This window comes from Leptonychotes weddellii, chromosome 2 (assembly GCF_054177405.1).
Source record: "Leptonychotes weddellii isolate Sample4059 chromosome 2, ASM5417740v2, whole genome shotgun sequence".
Classification (NCBI taxonomy): Eukaryota; Metazoa; Chordata; class Mammalia; order Carnivora; family Phocidae; genus Leptonychotes; species Leptonychotes weddellii.
This window is the reverse complement of record NC_138370.1, coordinates 4,729,823-4,746,826: the sequence shown is the minus strand read 5'-3', so window position 1 is coordinate 4,746,826 and position 17,004 is coordinate 4,729,823. Positions and strand designations below refer to the sequence as shown.

Genomic DNA, 17,004 nt, shown 5'->3' with positions numbered 1-17,004 from the left:
GGGTGAGGGGACACACGGGAAGTGGGAATGAGGGTGAGAGGACATACGGGAAGTGGGAATGAGGGTGAGGGGACACACGGGAAGTGGGAATGAGGGTGAGGGGACACACAGGAAGTGGGAGTGAGGGTGGGGGGCACGCAGGAAGAAAGGAGCAGTAGCAGAGGTTTTCTGATTGTTAGGGTTTGTTTGTTTCAATCAAAGTATGAGTCATCTCACCCTCATTTTTTAACCAGAAATCACTGTGGTTGCTGCTATGATTTGGTCTTGACTCCTATAAGCCAGTTTAATTTTATCAGTGGTAGTGAATTCTTGAAAGTTTCCCTCAGATGTAGAAATCTGGTTTCAAATTTAAAGTGGTCTAAATGCCAGCTTAAACTTTGTGGCTTAGCATCTTTGTTGAATCCCCTCAGCAGAAGGACCTACACTGGAGTTTTGGCTGCTCTGTGGGATTCAAATTATGAGCAGTTGGTTCCAGTGGAATCTTGGCCCTCTTCTGGAGTGACTTTGGGAGTACTTTGGCCTAAGGAGGTCAGAGTTAGAACTTAAGTAAAGGATTCATCCAAAATGTTGGTCCTGCATCCTGGCATTTTCCAGGTATATGTAGACCTCATCCCTTGCACCACTAGTCCCCTGGAGCATGGATGACTTCGGGGGAAAAGTTCATGCCAGCTTAGGAAATTTACTGAAAATCACAGTGATGAACTCAAAGCTGGGATGTGCATCCTCATCCTAACCCTTATCCCCAGTGGCCAGGAGCTTTACTCTGTCCCACATCAGAAAAGCAGCTCTTGGTTTTTCATGGCCCTTGTGCTATGCATCTCAGTAGTCCCATAACTGCCCAAGAAGCAAGCTCAGGCCAGCCCTCACTAATAAAGGAGCTGAGCTATGGCACAGAAAGTGCACCTTATGGATTTTCATAAGGATGACCGTAATTCATACAAATTGAAGCATAATGCTATTATAGAAAGACTTGAAAACAGAAGGAAAACCGTGCTGCTCCCAGACGCAAGCTCTAATCTGGAAAATTGTCAAGTGTGGAGCCATCTCTGTCTGATGAGGCTGGAAAATAAGGTGTCAGGGAAGAGGTGAAGATTGGAAAGGCCAGAGAAAGTCATGGATGGGTACTTGACAGGCCCCCTTTTTTTTTTTTTAATCCCCACCCTATCTTCTTGTTAACCTCCGATAATGGAGGTTATGGAATTACACATGGAGGAAAAGACCACCCCTCAACATATTTTCTGCAGAGTAGATTTCATTTGAGGGCAGATTAGTCTTGGAAATCATTCAAGACAGCTTTAAGTCAGTCCAATTGTATAGATTCCAAAGATAACAGTACAAGAAAAATAGTACATGGGTGTGTCCAATTAAGAAGTGTTGACTTTCATAAAAGAACCCAAATATCTATCTATAACAGTACAATGGGTACATAAATTGTGTCATACTCATACAATGAAACACTACACAGTAATGGAAAAGGGCAAATTTTAATACAACAACATGGATGAATCAGAAAAGTAATAAAACAGGGGCGCCTGGGTGGCTCAGTTGGTTGAGCAACTGCCTTCGGCTCAGGTCATGATCCTGGAGTCCCGGGATCAAGTCCCGCATCGGGCTCCCTGCTCGGCGGGGAGTCTGCTTCTCCCTCTCACCCTCCCCCCTCTCATGTGCTCTCTCTCATTCTCTCTCTCTCAAATAAATAAATAAATCTTTAAAAAAAAAAAAAAGAAAGAAAAGTAATAAAACGAGCCAAAAAAGAATATGAAATTTAAAACTTAGCAAAATTAACCTGTAGTGACAGAGGGCAGAATGGTGGTTAGCCTTGGGAGGAAGAGAGAGAGTAGTACACCTTCTCTGTGCGGGGCACAGTCCCAAACCCCCAGTGGAAGCTTGAAACCAGAGACAGTACCAAACGCTATATATTCTATGTTTTGTCTTATACATACATACTTATGATAAAGTTTAACTGCTAAATTAGGCACAGTAAGATATTCAGAACAACTGATAATAAAATAGAACAGTTATGACAATATGCTATACTAGAAGTTATGTAAATACAGTCTCGTATCTTTTGTCCGGACTCACCCTACTTGTGCCAATGTGTGGTGGGACAGTGCCTCCATCATGAGATGGAGTGAGTGAATAGCGTAGACGTTTTGACTGAGTGCTGGACTAATACTGACCTTTGACGGTAGGTGGATAGGAGGAGCATCTGCTTCCAGACTGTGGCTCAGTGCAATCTGAGGCATGTCTCATGCAGCTGCATAAATGAATAAATGTGAAGGCAAGGGCTGACCTTGTCCATCCGCGTGTTGGGGAGCGGTGTGTATGTGTGCATGGAATAAGTTCCTGCTCTTTAAGGCTTGGCCCATCCCTTATTCCTACAGGGCTGCCTATAGAAGAGTTACCTTTTGACTTTAGCACCTGCCCTTGCTTATTCACGAATCCCTTCCTTTGTCTGAAAACAGCCAAGTATGTGCCGTTTGTCTCCAAACTTCGCTGACTGCCATCTTGCTGTTACGATGCATGTGTGTCTGTTGATGCCAAAGGGTGGCAGCTACCGTGTGTGCTTACACAGTGTCGTATGAATGTTTAAGTCATGTAGATTTTACCATTCATATGAGTGTAGGTTCCAGCCCTGAGAGTGAGAAAGCAAAGCTTGGGAGGAGGTGGGACACTGCCGTTGATTAAAGGGCTTTGAAAGAAGATGTACTGGGTCTGCTGGCAGCCTGGTATCTCTGGAGCCCAGCAAGTCACTTCCCATCTCAGCACATCTCCAGCAGTAAGATGGCAGCAAGAAGATCCACCCAGATTGGTCTTCTCACTGTTTCCCGTCTTCCCCGTATTTGTTCTTCCTTGCGGTGTGGGCACGCTCTGCGTGTGACCGTCCTATGTCGTGTCAGAATGGCAGGTGTCGGGCGAACACCACAAAGCCTACCAGCTCTCCCAACCCACACAAGAAGATGCGTGGACTTCCATTTAAATCTTTCGAAAATGTGTGTTATTATAAGGAGCTCTGAAATAAAGAAACTTGGCTGTGGTTTTGCCCACTGTTACCATCTGATAGCGCTCTGAGCTTGAGTTTTTTCTGTAAAGGGGGAAGAGAGTATCTACCTTCCGCGGGCTGTCACTCCGTCATACCTGTGACGCGTTCCAGCTGCGGTCATGATGACGATCGCTGCCCCCTCTCATTGTACAGCAATGACTACACAGCGCCACCAAAGGGGGAAAGTGCCTTTCTCTGTTTTGACCTGTACTGACTGCTGTTGCATGAACGTTTTTGCAAGAACTCTGTAGACTTTTTTAAACAAACAAGTGAAAGATGCTGGCATCATGGTAATGAGCCAGCAGCCCCCTTGTTTTTGAAGAGGTGAGTGGTGCTAGCTTATCTGCATGGCTGTTGTGCGTGACCTGAGTTGCCAGCTTAGGATTTTGAATCCCTTAAAACTGAAATGGAGAGAGAAAGGATTCCAGCTCTAAGAGAGAATTGTTTATTCAACAGATATTTTCACTATTTCTTCTTTCTCATTCAGAGACCACTGACTTGAATGGTAATGGCATTTCAGGGTGATGATGGGTAAAGGAAAGGAGCATTCTATACGTTAACTCTGTGTGTTGCTGTAAAACCTTCCTGGCTTGGGGCAGGCTAGTCATGTAGTAATGCATAGGTTATATGTATTAAACATTGCCCAATTAGTGGAAAAAGCGCATATGGATTTACTGTGTTGTAACCCAGAAGGGGACCATAGTTGAAAATATGGACAATTAATCACAGATCACAAAATGACCAATGGTTATTTGAGGGAATGGTGTTCTGATTAATCTTGATTCTTTAACTTATAACCCAATTATCCCGGCCATCAGTGCTTTTAAGAGCATTTTACTGTTATAGTTAGGTTAAAACCAATTCTGGTTGGGAATTCCTGTTAGTAACACTTTAGTAAGTTTAAATCTGGATGAGTTTTAAAAATGTTTTAGTGAATTTAACAATCCGTATCTTAGTAACTAAAAATAATAAGGAATTTCACATACATGCACCAAAGGTTAAGCATAGATAATTAGCTTGTGGTCAGAATTTGATTATGTTATTCAGCAAAATATCCTCTCTCTAGCAGCATTTTTGCACCAGAATTTCTCATTAAGAAGACCAGTTTGCTTAGGGAAGTTTTAAGCTACATCTGTATGTAATAATTTTCCAAGATTCCAAAGACTAGATTGTAGTTAATAAAACTCAAAGGAATATTCCGATTATCTTCAGACTAATGTTTATAATTATCCAGCAGACAACCAAGAGTTGATAGTATCTGTTGATTCCACAAATCTAATGGCAGAGAAAATACTTACAGGAGCCCAGAGGAATGATACCTCTTAGGAATTTTGAATCTTTTTTACCCGGACATGTGGGTTGACGAGTTAACTCCAGAATGCCCGCTCAGAAGGGCAGCATTGCTTATAACTTATTGGAAGCTGAAGTGATAAAAAATACACTTAACAATAACGTTTGACTGTTTTAACGGGCCCCATAGCTTTATTCGTGAGCATGATGGAGCCGCATAAGCAGGGTGGTATAGGAGAAGAGGTCGTGGACAATTTCAGAGCAGGGTGTTTCTAGAGAGGCTCCCAGCCGTATGGTATAGACACTTTACATATGCACTTGGCAATGGTCCTTTTCCGTGTTGAAAGGAAATTCATTATTTTACAGTGAAGATGCGCTTTGAGGTGTACAACTCAAAGGTATGAGGTCAGATCATTTAACCTGATGAGAATGAGTGAATTTATAATCTTGAATGTGAGAGAGAGTGCAGATCTTGTTAACTGTGTTTCTGGTATTGTTATTAAAATTAATTATAATTATAATACCTGCAATAGTGTAGCTTCTTACAGTTTCCAACTCAATTTTGCATTCATTACCCTATTTGAAACACATAATCCCTTAAAGTCCCTGCTGTTGCCTTATGTTTCTGAAGGTGCACAGTGGGGGTTTTAGCCAGTTAACTTAGTTAAATAAGGCAAGGGGTCACTAAACAAACGTAGTTAATCATGCTAAAAAAAAAAAAAGAAAAGAAAAAGGTCACTTCCTAAGTGAAAAGGCTACATACTGCATGATTCCAACTATATGACGTTCTAGAAAAGACAAAACTGTGGAGACAGTGAAAAGATCAGTGGTTGGCAGAGGTTTGGAGGAAGGGGAGGATGAATAGTTGGAGCACAGAGGGTTTTTAGGGCAGTGAAAATACTCCGCACGGCACTGTAATAGTGGATACATTTGTCCAAACCTACTGGTGCACACCACCAAGAGTAAACTCTGATGTAAACTGTGGACTCCGGGCGATGATGGTGTGTTATGTAAGCTCATCAGTTGTAACAAATGGAGCACTTGGTGGGGGTCACTGATAATGGGGGGAAGCTATGCATGTATGTGGGTGTAGTGGGCATATGGGAAATCTCTGTAGCTTCTGCTCAATTTTGCTGCGAACCTAAAACTGCTCTTAAAAAATAAGTCTTTAAAGTTGTTTACTACATATACAGAGAAACAAATGAAATAACAACAAAAAACTGGTATTCTGTAGCTTCAGATTGCATGGGTTATATAGTAAACTAAACATGAAGACACCAGGGGCGCCTGGGTGGCTCAGTCAGTTACGTCTTCAGCTCAGGTCATGATCCCAGAGTCCCAGGACTGAGTCCTAGGATTGAGTCCTGGGATCGAGTCCCGCATCTGGCTCCCGGCTCAGCAGAGAGCCTGCTTCTCCCTCTGCCCCTCACCCCACTCGTGTTCTCTCTTTCTCTCTCTCTCTAATAAATAAATAAAATCTTTAAAAAAAATAAAAAATAAACATGCAGACATCAAAACCCAGGAAAGTAACTTCAAAGGTATGCTTATCTATCAATAATATATTGACTTCACATGTAAACATGATTTATTTTATATTTAGATTTCTTTGAATCTGAATAGTTGTGCCCAAGATATGTCTTCTTTTGGTATAAAATGCCTTTTATAAAAAAAGATTTTATTTATTTTTATTTTTGTGATAGAGCATGAGCTGGGGAGGGGGTGGATAGAGGAAGAAGCAGGCTCCCCGCTGAGCAGGGAGCCTGATGCGGGACTGGGATCATGACCCGGAGCCCAAGGCAAATGCTTAACCAACCGAGCCGCCCAGATGCCCCCACGTAAAATGCCTTTATTCCAAATTCAGGAGAACATGAACATGTCATTCCCTTTGTTCTAGGTTGGTTGAATTTCTGGGGCTGGCTTAGGCCAGAAATGAAACCCCTAAAGTGGGCTCAGTTTTTTCATCTCTTCCTTGTTCCTCAGAGGTTCCTCAGACAAGGGGAATAGTGGGTCCCATGTCCCTCTTCCACGTCTTGGAACAGAAAAACTGTCAGACTCACTGTCTTTCACAGAGTCCCACACAATTCATAAGGTTATACCGAAGAGTATGGCCTCCTTGTTGGGGATTCATGAAATGAGACAACTTCACCACACTATTTTTTTTTTTTTTTTCCTTTTCGCTTTGAACCTAACTACCAAGATGTGCTTTTGGCTGCCAAAGTAGAAACTTCCAGGGTGGAGCATCTTGAGCCTAGAACCAAGTGTGAATTAGTGGCATATACAGAAGCTACTGCACAGTTCAGGTTTACCCTTCATTGCTGGCATTTGCTGGAACAATCGTAATGAGGATGCCAGTGTCCAGCCTGGAATAGTGAGTACTTAAGACAGACGATGCAGATGGTAGGTTCTGTCACCAGGTTAATCAGCGCATTAAGTCAACCTCACATGGAGAACACAGCTAATATGTGAACAAGTATTAATATGACCTACACGGAATGTTGACAACATTGAGAAATAGGGAGGCTGAATGCTTGCCTCCTTTTAAGACTTAGATATTCTCTACCTAAAAAAAAAAAAAAAAAAAAAACGAATATTCACATATAAAATGATGCATTCTCAAAGAAACTGTGTCAACATGATAAAATAATGTATTTTCTAAGACCTATGTATCTTGACATCTCTTCCCTTAAAAATCACCATTGTCCACAGAAAAATGGAACGTGACATATTAATAAATATCAGGTTATATTCTTAACGTGTATACTTAGTTGGCTTGATTTGTTGGTTTTTTAAATATTAAATATTGGATGCGAATGCTTTGTAGTGTTGTCAGGTTAATGTCAAGATTTCAAAAGCAATTCATAGGCTCTGAAAAGTTGCTCAAAGGGAGGACTGAGGCTGATTTTGGAGCAAAGTAATTACCGTCCCAGACACCCCCTGGGGCTGGTCCCATGGAGGTTTTAATTAGGTTCTAGTTGAATGGCAAAGATAATGCTTGTATCTGGCTGAAGGAGCTATGATGGTTAAAAGGATTAGGCCCACTCCTCAGGGGATTTTAATAGGTTTCACATCTTTCATCAGCTGGTGCGTGCCAAGATGAGGATAAGAAAGAAAGGTGATTTCATGGGGAAATATCTAATTAAAATATTAATTTGCAGACAGCTAGCATACCTGACTCAGAGTTCAGGTGGTGGAGCAGAGTTCATCCCTTTATTGCCAAAGCATATGAAAAACAGTCATTTTAACCCCAGTAAATGTAGAAAACTTTTATTCTAAAACACTATCTGTGAAAAAAAAATTTTTTTTTTACCATTTTGATTACATCAGATCACTGATCATTTCTCATTTTAAACATTAATACCATGCTGACGTCAAGGTATTTTTGGTGATACCTATCTATAGAATGCTGGATGATTTTAAAATCGAATTAGAGGGCAGAGCAGGTCACACATTACTTTCCTGGGACTGAATTTTGTCTGACCTTCCAAGTGTTAGTGAAATTCAGGATGTCGCCCTCAGGCAACATCCAGAAAAGGGTTGTTACTGTATGTACAGGGTGTGAGGATGTGCACATGTACCTCCCCTTGGCTATCACAGAATTTGTTTTTACTCTTCTGAAACACAAAGTAGAATTTTGAGTAATTACTTTATACCCAAGATATTCCCAATTGCTTTTTATTTTTTTCTTCTTAGCAGGTTTGGCACCATTCTCATATAGAAACGATGGCACATCTTTCCTGTAAACATTGGGTAACGAGGCTGTCCGCTCCCTAGCCATCATGTGCTAAGCCTGCTGATGTGCTCTGGCATTCGGGTGCGAAGGTCTGCCCAGGAACGCCTGCCCTGCGCTTGTCTGAGGCGGGACTCCTAGCTGGTGGCACTTACTTATTGCAGACTTGGGATGTCAACCAAGTTTCTTAACCTCTCAGACCTACTTTATTTTTTTAAATTTTTTTTTAAAGATTTTATTTACTTATTTGACAGAGAGAGGCACAGCGAGAGAGGGAACACAGGCAGGGGGAGTGGGAGAGGGAGAAGCAGGCCCCCCGCCGAGCAGGGATCCCGATGCGGGGCTCGATCCCAGGACCCTGGGATCATGACCGGAGCCAAAGGCAGGCACTTAACAACGTGAGCCACCCAGGCGCCCCTCTTTTTTATTTTTAGTAAGAAAAATACAAGCTGTCAGGTAGGTATAAGTGTATATAATATTACAATATATACAGCATATTTTAAAATAATCCTACATATATGCATCTATATGCACTAAATATTGAGGATGGTCATTTCAGAATGATGGAATTATGCATAGTATGTATCTTCTGTGCATCCTTTGTATGCTCTGTTTTTTATAATGAGCATGTATCCCTTTGGTGACAAGGAAAAATGACCATTCAGAAGGAGTTTGCATTGATTTTTCTTTTCTGAAAGAGGTTTCAGTGCAGTGACCAAACTGGTAACACGGCCCTGCTCCACCCCTGCTCTCCCCCACTCTGGATCTCCTTTACCAGGTCTTTCTCTTGTCACTCACTTATTTTGTGTGGCGCTTCCTACCTAGGGACACACGTCCTGCCCGCAGTGCCGTCTATAACGTAGCAAGGCCCCACCAGGGCCAGACCCTTGGTCATTGACTTCGCCTCACTGTTTTATTCCGAGTGCTAGAGTGCCGCCCGGACACACGGAGGCTTTCAATAAATATTTGTTGAACAAATAAATGAACTTTAATGGCTCCTGCCCAAAAGGAGTAGGAGGGGGTAGAGCGGACTAAGAAATAACACTATATTTATGTTCATTCACACTTCTCCCAACAGTTTGCTGTAGTTTTTTCAGCCCCGTGGAAAATTCTGTTTTTTGTCAAAGGGGGAGATGTACGTGCCTTTCCGTGTTTGTTTTCCTCTCTAGGTAATCCATACAAGACTTCCAAACTGCAAAGCACATTGATGTTATCTTGACCCATGTTTGTAACTGATTAAAAATAGATAGGATTATATCTCCCATGCTTGTGTTCTAGAGATAGTCTTGGGACAAAATGATGGGCTAAGGTGTGGAAAGTGCTTTAAAGTGATTCAGCGCTACCTGGTAGCAACACCCAATGACTGTATTACTAATACTACTTTCGTGAGGAAAGTGTGACTGGGAAGTTGAGTAGCTCTCTTTCTATCAGAAGAATTCTAGAATAATTTAGGAGAAAAATCTTATTGTCAGGTTCATTCAAGTCAAAGAAGGATGTAGTGAAAAGAATATATAGATACATATATATATAACTTATTTTATGTTTAATAAAAAATAAATTTTGTAGGTATAGATGTATGTAAGAAGCATATATATATATGTATATTGTAAGAGAGATAATAGTTTGCAGAGTTGTCATTGTCATTAAATAATACAGATGTTCTGCAAATTATGAGCACCTGATTTGGAAAATCTATACATGTCCATGATTCATTGCATGTACCCTCTAGGTCTCAATTCAGGAAATCCACAGTTCTGTGCAGGCCATGGTGTCATTTGGTGGCCAGAATATGGGGCAATATTAACTACCTTCCTTCTGTCCAAACAGTCATGCAGTAATACTGCCCCTTTTCCTTACCTTGATTGAGCCCTTGTGGGTAGTGTCTCTCCCCCTCGCCTCTGTCTCTCCCTCTCTGTCTCTGTCTCTCTATCTCTGTCTCTCTCTGCCTCTGTCTCTATCTCTCTGTCTCTGTCTATCTCTGTCTCTCTCTGCCTCTGTCTCTCTCTGTCTCTGTCTATCTCTGTCTCTCTCTGCCTCTGTCTCTATCTCTGTCTCTGTCTCTCTCTGTCTCTCTCTGCCTCTGTCTCTATCTCTGTCTCTCTCTCTCATGCACACATGTCACACACACTCCTTTACTTCATCTCCTTTGCCTCAGTCTTCCAAATTTTGCTTTTTCCCCTAAATAAAACCTGTCAACCTCTTTCCACATCATTCATGGTCCAGACAAGGGTTCTGATCATGTCACAGTGGTATAATGCCACCGCACAGATTTTAAGAAGAAGGAAATTCATACGTTTTCATATTAAATTTGTTACAGTAAAGAGCTACTGTAACTCTCTTAAGTGCTCATCTGAAAGCTGAAGATTAGGGAGAGGGAGAATTTTACTTCCTAGTTTCTACTGTTTTAATGGTTTGACTTGTTTATTCATTGCCCATATGTTAACTTTCATAACATTTTTGCTTTTTTTTGTAAGTTATCCATATGGTGGTAGGGTTGATTGAAACTGTTGTTTTTCAATTATAAATACACAAGATTTCAGTTATAGATTAAAACCAGCACTCTGGGCCAGCCTGAGCATAGGATCACCATTGACAAGGTCATTATCCCTTTCATATTCCTGGTTTACAGCCACTTGTTTACAGATAAACTTTTGGATCACAACCTGTTTGTAAACTGTAAAGAACTACATTGATGAAAATAAACCATTTTTCAAATTTTAGTTTGGAGACTTTATGGATTACCTAGTGTCTAAACAGGAAGTAAGATATTATAGAAGTTGTGTACAGCTCCATTTCCTAGTTCTAGACTCTGCAAGCAAATAATCATCTCCCCATAGTGTGGTGCCTACATCGTTCAGCATGCCAGAAGCCTCGTTTAATAAGCAGAGACTACTTGACCATGGAAAGCAAATATTATATAAACAACATATACTATGTATACTAAATATTTAGTATGTTTTATATAATATACATAGTAAGCACACATTGTACTATGTATCTTACATGATACATAGTAAACATTATATTATACCTGCATTTTCCAAACTTAAATATGTTGTCCTTCCTTTCCCGTAGTGAAACTTTAATCATCTCTTCATTCCTTCTTATAATGATGTGAGTATATAATTAAATAACAATAGCAATCATTTCCCTGCCATCTGAAATAGCGGCTTGTCTGAATGCACAAAATTTGCTGCTAATCCTGAGCACATATTTCATGATTCAAGATACACAGATACAGCACAGAAGCAGTGGTTCTGCTCCAGTCCTGCAGCAGGGCCATTGGCTATGGATATGGTAGGATTTTTTTTTTTGATTTCCTTTAGTGAACCAAGCTCTGGTTTATTTGTTTGTTTGAATATACAGCTAAGGAGTGTTTTGCAGCCACACATGATAAAATACACACACACTCCCTCTCCCCCTCCCCCCGCCCTCACCACGCAGGGATGGGGGAGGGGCCGGTGGTCTCCGTGCACCTGAACCTCTCACCATCGGTTTTTCCCATTGACAGCAATTTTGTTTTTAGCAGCAAAAGTGTATTGTCCCCTATGCATTGAAGAAGAGTAGTTCTTCCTACCTTATTAAAAGGATATATTATTATTAGTTTTAGAGAAAGAAAAAAATCTAGATTCAGGTTTATAGTGCCTACCCTGTACTTCTTTCATCAAAAAAAAAAAAAGAGGAAATGTTTACATCAGTTTAATAGGCATTAGCTTTATTTTTCAAAACATTCTGTTTTAAAGCACAATAGGCTTTGCAGTTGTTTATAAATTTGAGGTATTCATCAGTGTGAAATAATTGTTTATTTCCTTTCCTTATTTCCTCTTATCGGAAAAAAAAATACATTTGGTCTCCAGGCAAGATAAAATCCACTTTTCTAAGTTATTTGTCAGTTTTTATAAAGTGAGTTTAATATCACTGGGGCAGAGGTTTAGAATAGTTGCAGGATTAGCAAGGGAATGTGACTTAGAATGTTTTTTTTAGGTCATCGTGGTGTATTTGGTAAACTGTCATGCATTTATCTTATCCTTGTTTAACCACTGAGCAGAAAGTGAGCCCTCCCTATATTGTTCCATTCATATTACTCTGCACTCATTCAGAAGTCTGACACTTCCTTTGCCTGGCAGATTAAAGGGGCAGTGTGGCATCTTTTGATGATGTGTAAAACAGCTTTCTTAGTCCAAGCTCCTTAGGGGATGCTAGCCACTCAGGAGATGGACTGCTAGTCATCTGCCGTGAAATTAACCAGAAACTTGGTCTTATTTTCCTTCTTAACAAGTTTTCTTAAAATCTTAAAGGTTTCCCACCCTGCCACCCCCCACAGACCCCTCTAATTTTTAGTGTTGATCAGGGGAAGAAAGGAAATATGAAACCATTAAAAAAAAAAAAAGAAAAGGAACTATGAGAAACAATGAAAAACACGGAATTGTGCTTTTTCTCTCTGGGATAGTCTAGCAATATGTGTTAGATTGTGGTGTTGAACCTTTAATCCTGTGGCTTATCTATCATCCCATTATATATTATTTTCTCTCTTATGAGAAAAGCAGTGTTTATTATCACAGGTGACAAAACACAGCAATAAAAAACAAGCAGAGAGGTTACATTTAACCACTTTAAACAGGTTTCATATTTGCTTTTTTTTTGCTTTCATTCCCAAACGAGAAGCCTGTGAACAGAGTGAGTGAACACAGACTCTCAGGTGCACATCACCCAGATAGGCCAGGTGAACAGGTGCTGAGCCGATGAAAAGATAAACATGACATCATTGTTGGTGATAATTTAGCGGATAGTTAAAGAAAGAATCTAGAAATGCCATTGTACCACTGTTCAAATATTGACTAATTGAACCGGGAAAGGAAAAAATGTTAGTCTCTTCATGTAGAATTTCTTGTCCCTTTCCTTCTTTAAACAGCATCTCAAAGGTCCAAGAGAAGGGGGTTGTTTATCTAAGAAAGAAATATGAGCCTTGACCATGGAGTTTTTCAGGTATACTAACTGTGGGCTTCATTAAGCAAATACAATTTAACAATCTTGCATTTGGCAAAACATTCCTCCAGGTTTCTTGACTGTTTATTTTAAGAGAGGATGTACCAGTCGGGCAGATTAGGATGTTTACTATGTACGATGTATCTTTCATCTCTCGCCGTGGCTATTAGCCCTGGCATAACCGCACTGTGGATGTAGGGACGTGGTTCAGCGTAAGCATGACAATTTAAAATTAAATAGGATGTCAGAGTGAGCAGGCATTTAGGATGCAGTTTGTCTTCCACGTATTTTGTCTTCCAAGTGTTTGAACCTGTGTTGCTGTGTACTTTTTATAAAACTCCATCTGTGAATGAACAGCTTCTTTTTATGTACATGTATGAATTATTGAAGATTTTAAAAGTGCACACCCCGGGGACCTTCTTTGGAAAAGAGGAAAACCTGGGGGAAAATTTGCCCAGAAGGGCTAGTGCCTTCAAAGATAATTAGTAATGAGCTGAGTATTACACAGCAGGCCTTCCTGGTGGGCGTTTGTTGTTTTCTGTGTCTGCATTGCGGCAGCTACTCTGGTCTCAGCGAACGCAGTGCTGAGGGCGCTCATTCATTCCGGCTTAGACGCCAGTCGTAACTTGGTCCTTCCTCTCTGAAGAGGACAGCTAATGAGAAACACAGATTTGGAGCCACGATCTATTCTAAGATTAAGATAAAGTATCCTAACAAAGTTTATGGGGAAATGAAAGGCTGAGAATTCTTTCTGGGGCAAGGTCTTGAATGAAGTGAATTACCTTCTGTACTGTGTAAGCACCATAATGTACTGTCATTATAATATTTAATGATTAGTCTATTGCCACAATTTAAGCCTCCTTTAGAATATATATACATAGTCCATGTCAAGAAAAATTTCAGGGAGACTGGGTTTTGTAGAAATAGCCCCCACATGTACATGAGGAAAATGATCACTTGTGAAAGAAAAACTGAGCTTTCAATATCCTGTTTGGGTTAAACCCCCACTGAAATGTCTGTGAAACTGTGTATCATGATAGCCCTGCGAACATGACCAGCTGCAGCAAATGCCCTGCGCACCCGTCCCACGTGGGTGACCTTCACAGCCTGCGGCTGCAGCTAAGGGGCTGGGTGCCGGACAGACCCTCAGACCCTTGCAAAACTTACCCCATTTACAAAATGACAAACCCTTCAGGGTAAAGCCCTCAGGTTCTGAGAAACGTAAAGTCTGCTTTATTAAATTTCCTTCCATTTACCAAGAGTCGCAGTCTATTTTAGTAAATAAATTCAGGAAATTGGTAAAGCACTTTACTCCATCCGTTATGTCTCAGTAATTAGCATGATTGTCACGTTTTTCCTGGCTCCTGGCTCCGGCACCGCTGTTGCTTACAGCTTCCCCCGACCCCACTTGCCTGCAACCAGTTTATAACATCCCTGGTAACGGGGTGTTACTGAGTTTAAACCACTTACACAAACAACACAGCCTACACGTTTTGCAGAGAAGTGCACTTTCTCTACTTTATTAAATAAAGATTCCGAACTCGGAGATCTCTTTCTCTGTGGATTCTGGCATTCTTCTCAAATAATCCTTTTCACTTCCCACCCTGGACTAATTTACACCCTGGGATAGAATAAAAGAAATGATAATTCATTCGAAGGTATTAGCCACCATCTAACTATCTCCTGTGCTCATTGCCTTTGGCTGTTAAAACCAAGCTGATCTTATTAGCTTCAACTGTTCACCAAGTAAAAATGATTTTTTTTTCCTACCTTCATTAGCCACTGAGTGTTGTTTTCCATGATGTTCTCCAGCACTTGTAGCCTCTGCACCGAGTCATCGTAATCTAGTGGTGCGTCCCTCTGCACGGCGTTGGGCACGTAGGAGCTAGAAGAGCGACAGTTGTCTGTCTCTGGGAGGAGGAAAGTGTAGCTGCAGGCTCCGTGCTGAACCTGATACTGCCTTCTCCCGATGCTGTCCATGCTTCTCCGAAAGTTGTTATAGGCTGCGGCTAGGACAAGATCACAGCTCAAAGTAAAGAAAACAATCTGCCACATTCTTTCTTTCTTTTGGTAATAAACCAGCAGCTTAGCAAACTCGAAGGCACATGGGAATCCCGGTCCTAAGCTGCCTTCTCAGATGCGGGGTTCTGCGGCCATGGTTTAAGGACCATCAGTGGGAGTCTCTTCCCTCCCTTTCCAGCAGGAACTTGATTGTTAATGCTGTCTTCCCTCCGGTGGGTCGGTCCTGCAGTGAACTGTCAGATGGCAGTAGAAAGAATAACCCTGCTCACTCCTGAGGGCTGTATTCACTTTACAGACCGGCGCTAATGCTGCTTTGTTTCTCTTCCTCCAGATTCTGCGGTGTCAGGATCCGAATCAATCACTTTCCTTTCCTTATATGATAAGTTGATAAGAGCAGCCAGACATGTGTAGCAAGCTGCTCCGCCCTCCTGGCGTGTCTGTTATCTTCCTGTAGGGGGGTCACTAGCCAGGCAACAGGAAAAATCCGAGCATGATGTGTGCTGTTCAACCAGGGCTATATGCTGCAGAAACCCTCTGGGAAAAACCGATCAGTTACAGGACCCCTGAGTGTTTCAGAGGCACCACCCTAATTGAGCATTTCCTCGAGAGAGCAGCGGGTCTCTCATGTCTGAGACTGATCTCACATTGCTTAGCTGGTAAAATATCTGGGGTAATAACTTTAAAGTACAATGAAAGTTCCTGTTTTTTCCTTTAGGAATAAAAATACTACAAATATGTCAGGATTTTGGTTTATTTTTGTTATTACAAACAAAGAGGAAGAAGAAGTCTTGCTCTTGTAAACTCTCTGCCTTTTCATAGGGAAAATAGTTTTCATGGGTATTTCTTGATTTTTGAACTATTAGCTACATACACAAAATTTTCACTTATAAAAGGGTCAGAGAGGAAGATTGCACTTTATTAAATTGTGTTGGGAAAACAAGTTTCTGAGCTCCAACACTTCATCTTTTACACAAAATATCCACTTCAATATTCAAAGTAAAATATACTGGACAGATTAATGGTCCGTCAAATTACAATACACAGAGAAATCAGAATTTAAGAGGATGGTGAGGGAGGAACACAAACTTTTTCTGTTTCAGGTCAGGATTTGCTCAAATCCCATCATTTTGTAATTTTTTTTTTCCAGTATCAGTTAAATCAGCCCCACTCTGTGTTGCACTCAGGCACATCACCTCTCTTTCTTCATTGAGCTCGACTGTCCTTATCTGTAAAATTCCGGGGTTGCATTAACTCCCAAGATTTATCTATTTCAACTCTATGGCTCTGTCAGTCCCCTGGGTGACTTCCTTTAATAACTAAAACTTAATACTTTAGGGATTAACAGTGTGCTAACCAGCCAGAGTGTGCAAGGGGAAAAGCCTTGGAATCTTAGCCACGGTCTGTTTGTATCTCAGTGCACAGGCTCTGTTCTTCCCGGTCAGTAGAAGCATATCTGCCCCCTGACTTGTCAGACCACTCTACCCATGAAAGTCAGAGTCAGTCTAAATCATGCACGAGCAGCTTGCAGAGCATTCTAGAATTATGATTTTAATTCTTGGGTGCTCATGGAATTTGTGTAGTGAATTCTGTTTTCCTGAAACCTGTGTTTTCAAGAGACCTAATTAGACCTTTAAAAACATCCCTCCTGTGCATGGACTGGCTCCCAGGTTACTTCTAGAGCCGGGGTTCTTAACCTGAGCTCCATTCAAGGCATCCATGAACCTCAGCATAAAATATGTCTTCATTCTTCACGAAACTGTAACTGAAATATAGCCTCTTTAACTATGGATATAGGTCATAAGCAACAGTGGTCAATGTCTGTGGCTTTTTCATCAGTAGAAACTGTAGTTGATTTGGTACAGTGTCTCAAGCTGTCGCTTGCACTCAGCACTACATTGTCATCAGACTCACCCCCAGATCTTGTTACTTAATGTCC

General features: G+C 41.1%; 2 protein-coding genes across 5 annotated transcripts in view; one reads left to right on the top strand and one right to left on the bottom strand.

Annotated features, from left to right (window-relative positions):
• ANGPT2 (angiopoietin 2) overlaps positions 1–15,563 on the bottom strand; it is a 54,886-nt gene extending 39,323 nt beyond the window's left edge. The window contains exon 1 of one of the 2 annotated variants that reach the window (XM_006741169.3): positions 14,817–15,563. In XM_006741169.3, coding sequence (XP_006741232.2) covers positions 14,817–15,101 — 285 coding nt within the window. In that variant the 5' untranslated portion in view covers positions 15,102–15,563. The remainder of the gene's footprint in view (positions 1–14,816) is intronic. The other variant, XM_006741170.3, reaches the window with a different exon arrangement.
• LOC102738310 (microcephalin) overlaps positions 1–17,004 on the top strand; it is a 208,266-nt gene that overhangs the window by 120,295 nt on the left and 70,967 nt on the right. The gene's annotated exons all lie outside the window — the stretch shown is intronic.